Genomic DNA, 2,969 nt, shown 5'->3' with positions numbered 1-2,969 from the left:
TTTATATTGAGATTTGAAAAAGTTGTAATGATGAATTGAGATGAGTTAAGAGATGTTTATCAGGAAAAGTACTGTTGGATGGCATTGACTGAGTATCTTCCACCAGCGTAAATCTTGGAAAAAAACTCGGCAAATGGGCATCACTGTTGTAATGCGATCTCATAGGTGATTTGATGTAACGAGGAGCCATGGCTCACACCGGCCCCCTCTCTACTCGGATCAGCGGCCTAAGAGCATTTTTATTAGATTAGTTAAAAGTTAAATTTAATGAAAATTTAGTTATTAGGTGGATAAATTGCTCATATTGAATTAGCTATATTTCAAATATTTAGAATATAGTTACAGTAATATCTAAACTAATTTCTAAATTTGGAAGACACTATTCATTCATCAAATCCTTTTTATATTATTTCTTTCTCTTTCCTTTTAATATTAATTATTTCTCTCTCCATTTTAAATGATAATTGAAAAAATATAATTAGAATACAATTACAAATTAATATATAATATTATAAATAGTAAAATATGAAAAAATAAAATAAATTCATAATTAAAAAAATTAAAAAATTTTCAAAATTATTAATTACTCGTTACTATATAATGAATAAATAGATAATTCAATTTGGAGATTTGATGTGAATAGTCAAAATTAAATTTATCTTATATTATTTTATTGTCATATAATGAAAAAATGGCTATTCCAATGTAGAGATTTATATAAATGGAATAGTTAAAAGTTAAATTCATCTTATATTCATAAAAAATGTACTTTAATTTAACTATTCCAATGAGAGTGCTCTAAGATTCCAAAGGTTATCCAACAATCTTATAATATACTTGCTGAAAAAGTTCGGTCGATAGAATATCCTTCATAAGAAGAAATAAATACAATATTTTGCAGCCCAGAAATGCCGACATACATCTGCTTACGTAGCTGGGATTCTAAGTCATAAAACTAAATAAATGATTTCACTCTGATCCTACAAATTATCATGCCAAAGATCCTCTGGTTCAAGCTGTCTGTCTCTGCTCAGCTAACAGTCCGTGCTCAATGGTTTCAAAGTCGGCAAGGACATGCCTGATAGTTGATATGGCATGTACAGCCAGACACATGCACGCACCCACCTTTATCGTGCTACATGACGCACATGAATACGCACGTAGCATGGTGTAAGCTGAATGGCACATGATTTAGTCCAGGAAGAGAGAGCCAAATGGTACAAGACATCTTCAGAACAGGTACATAGCTAGGTAGGTTGATCATAATTAATATAATGGCTTGAGAGCACTATACAGCTTTGAACATGTCTAAGCAGCATTCGGATGCAAGCCCTCTCTTCCAAAATTTTTCATAGTACTCCCCATAAGTAAAGTCTCTATAGACTGCTGGCTGATCATCGTTGATCAGCTCCTTAGCAGGTCCTATTACAGCATCTGGGGATGGACAGTAGAATGTTGGAATGGATATTCTCTCCTTGCTGCTGTTCACAACGGCTCGATGGAGCACACTCTTGTGTCGATCATTGCTAATAACCTGATACAATGGTAATATTATTAGAACATTTCTCGTGTAAAAAGGAAAACTGATAACAAACAGTTGAGAACAGAGGGAGTGTAATTTTACCTGCATTTGATCCCCAATGTTGACAATGAAGGTATTCGGAATAGGATTGACGGCAACCCACTTGCCATTTCTTAAGACCTGCAATCCAGGCACATCATCTTGAAGAAGAATTGTGATTAAATTGGGGTCAGTATGGCCGGGCAATCCATATGTAAGCTCTGGCTGCGGACAGGGTGGATAGTAATTCAACGCCATATGTTGAGCTTGCTTGCCCAGAACCTTTTCGATGTAGTCTCTTTTGAGGCCTAAGCTCTCGGATATGGCCCCGAGGAGTCTCAGCACCAAACCTCTAACACTGCTACAGTACTCAGCCACATCCGCCCTGTAGCAAAAAGCAACTAAAATTACTTGCAATCCTAATATTTATAAAAATGAGTTAAGAGTTTCACTTCCTCTGATGGGCTTTACCTCTAAGGCCATTTCTACCCGTAAAGGGACCTCGCTTTTTCCATTGAAAGAAAATTTTCTAAATATAAAAAAGTGTACGAGTCAGATATGATTAACTGGAACTCTTTCACCCACCTAAAGGATGGAGGGTTTGAAGGCCATTCGTGCACATAATCCTCGAGAGGGAAGCAATGGAGTCGTAAGAAATCCCTCCAGTTTGAAACTTTTTCTGTCTTGACATTGAAACTAGTGGAAAGTCTGGTGGTCTTGGAAGGGTCGTCTGAGTAATTCTTCAACCTCTCGCTCTCTGGTAATCTGAAAAACTCTCTTGCAATACGCATGATATTACTGATTATTGCCTCTGGTATCCCATGGTTTTTAACCTGAGAATGTGTTACACGTAACAAATTGTAAGAACAAGGCTTATGCATGACACATCACGACATTTATTTATGAATTGAATGACAAAACAATGGAGCATGCACGCAAATATATCGCCTGGGCACCTGAAAGAAACCGTCATGTTGGCATGCCTGGCCAATCTGTTCGATAATATCAGAGTGATTGGGGCCGTTTAAGTCCTGGAGATCGATGAGAGGAATGGAGCCCTCTGAAATCTGTACGTCAGAGAGATTTGGCCGGTCGGAGAAGGGTCGGACATAGTTTGAAGGAACATGGTTCACAGTTAAAGCAAGGTCGGTCAGCAAGAGCTTAGTGGCAGCCATGTTTTGCGAAGCTAAAACTTCAGACTCTGTGGTTGTGATCAGTTGGTGAGTTGGGGAGCTTAGGATGTTTCTCCTCTCTATATATACACAATATAGCCACTAGGTAAGGAATATGACATCAAGACCTTGTAGTAAGGCGTGACATCTGCACACCACTGTAGATCGATCTGATGAGGACAAAGTCTCGATTAATTTTGCAAGCGTATAATTAATTTAAATAAAAGATATGTGAA

At 37.2% G+C, this 2,969-nt stretch overlaps 1 protein-coding gene across 1 annotated transcript; it reads right to left on the bottom strand.

Moving 5' to 3' along the window:
* Positions 1-832: 832 nt before the first annotated feature.
* On the bottom strand, positions 833-2,769 carry LOC108992398 (protein DMR6-LIKE OXYGENASE 2-like). Its single transcript, XM_018966958.2, has 4 exons — positions 2,518-2,769; positions 2,147-2,394; positions 1,625-1,946; positions 833-1,534 (listed from the first exon to the last, which is right to left on the bottom strand). Exons 1-4 carry the CDS (start codon positions 2,734-2,736, stop codon positions 1,289-1,291), a joined length of 1,035 nt encoding a protein of 344 aa, XP_018822503.1. The 5' UTR covers positions 2,737-2,769; the 3' UTR covers positions 833-1,288.
* Between the last annotated feature and the right edge of the window lie 200 nt (positions 2,770-2,969).

The sequence above is a fragment of the Juglans regia genome, chromosome 2 (genome assembly GCF_001411555.2).
Source record: "Juglans regia cultivar Chandler chromosome 2, Walnut 2.0, whole genome shotgun sequence".
NCBI classification, from domain to species: Eukaryota; Viridiplantae; Streptophyta; class Magnoliopsida; order Fagales; family Juglandaceae; genus Juglans; species Juglans regia.
This window is presented reverse-complemented; position numbering and strand designations above follow the sequence as displayed.

Coding starts and splice junctions, on each gene's coding strand:
- LOC108992398 (XM_018966958.2), bottom strand. CDS start 2,736: ATGGCTGCCACTAAGCTCTTGCTGACCGACCTTGCTTTAACTGTGAAC. Junction 1,947..2,146: donor TCAAACCCTCCATCCTTTAG/GTGGGTGAAAGA, acceptor TTTTTGCTACAG/GGCGGATGTGGCTGAGTACT. Junction 1,535..1,624: donor ACATTGGGGATCAAATGCAG/GTAAAATTACAC, acceptor CCATTGTATCAG/GTTATTAGCAATGATCGACA.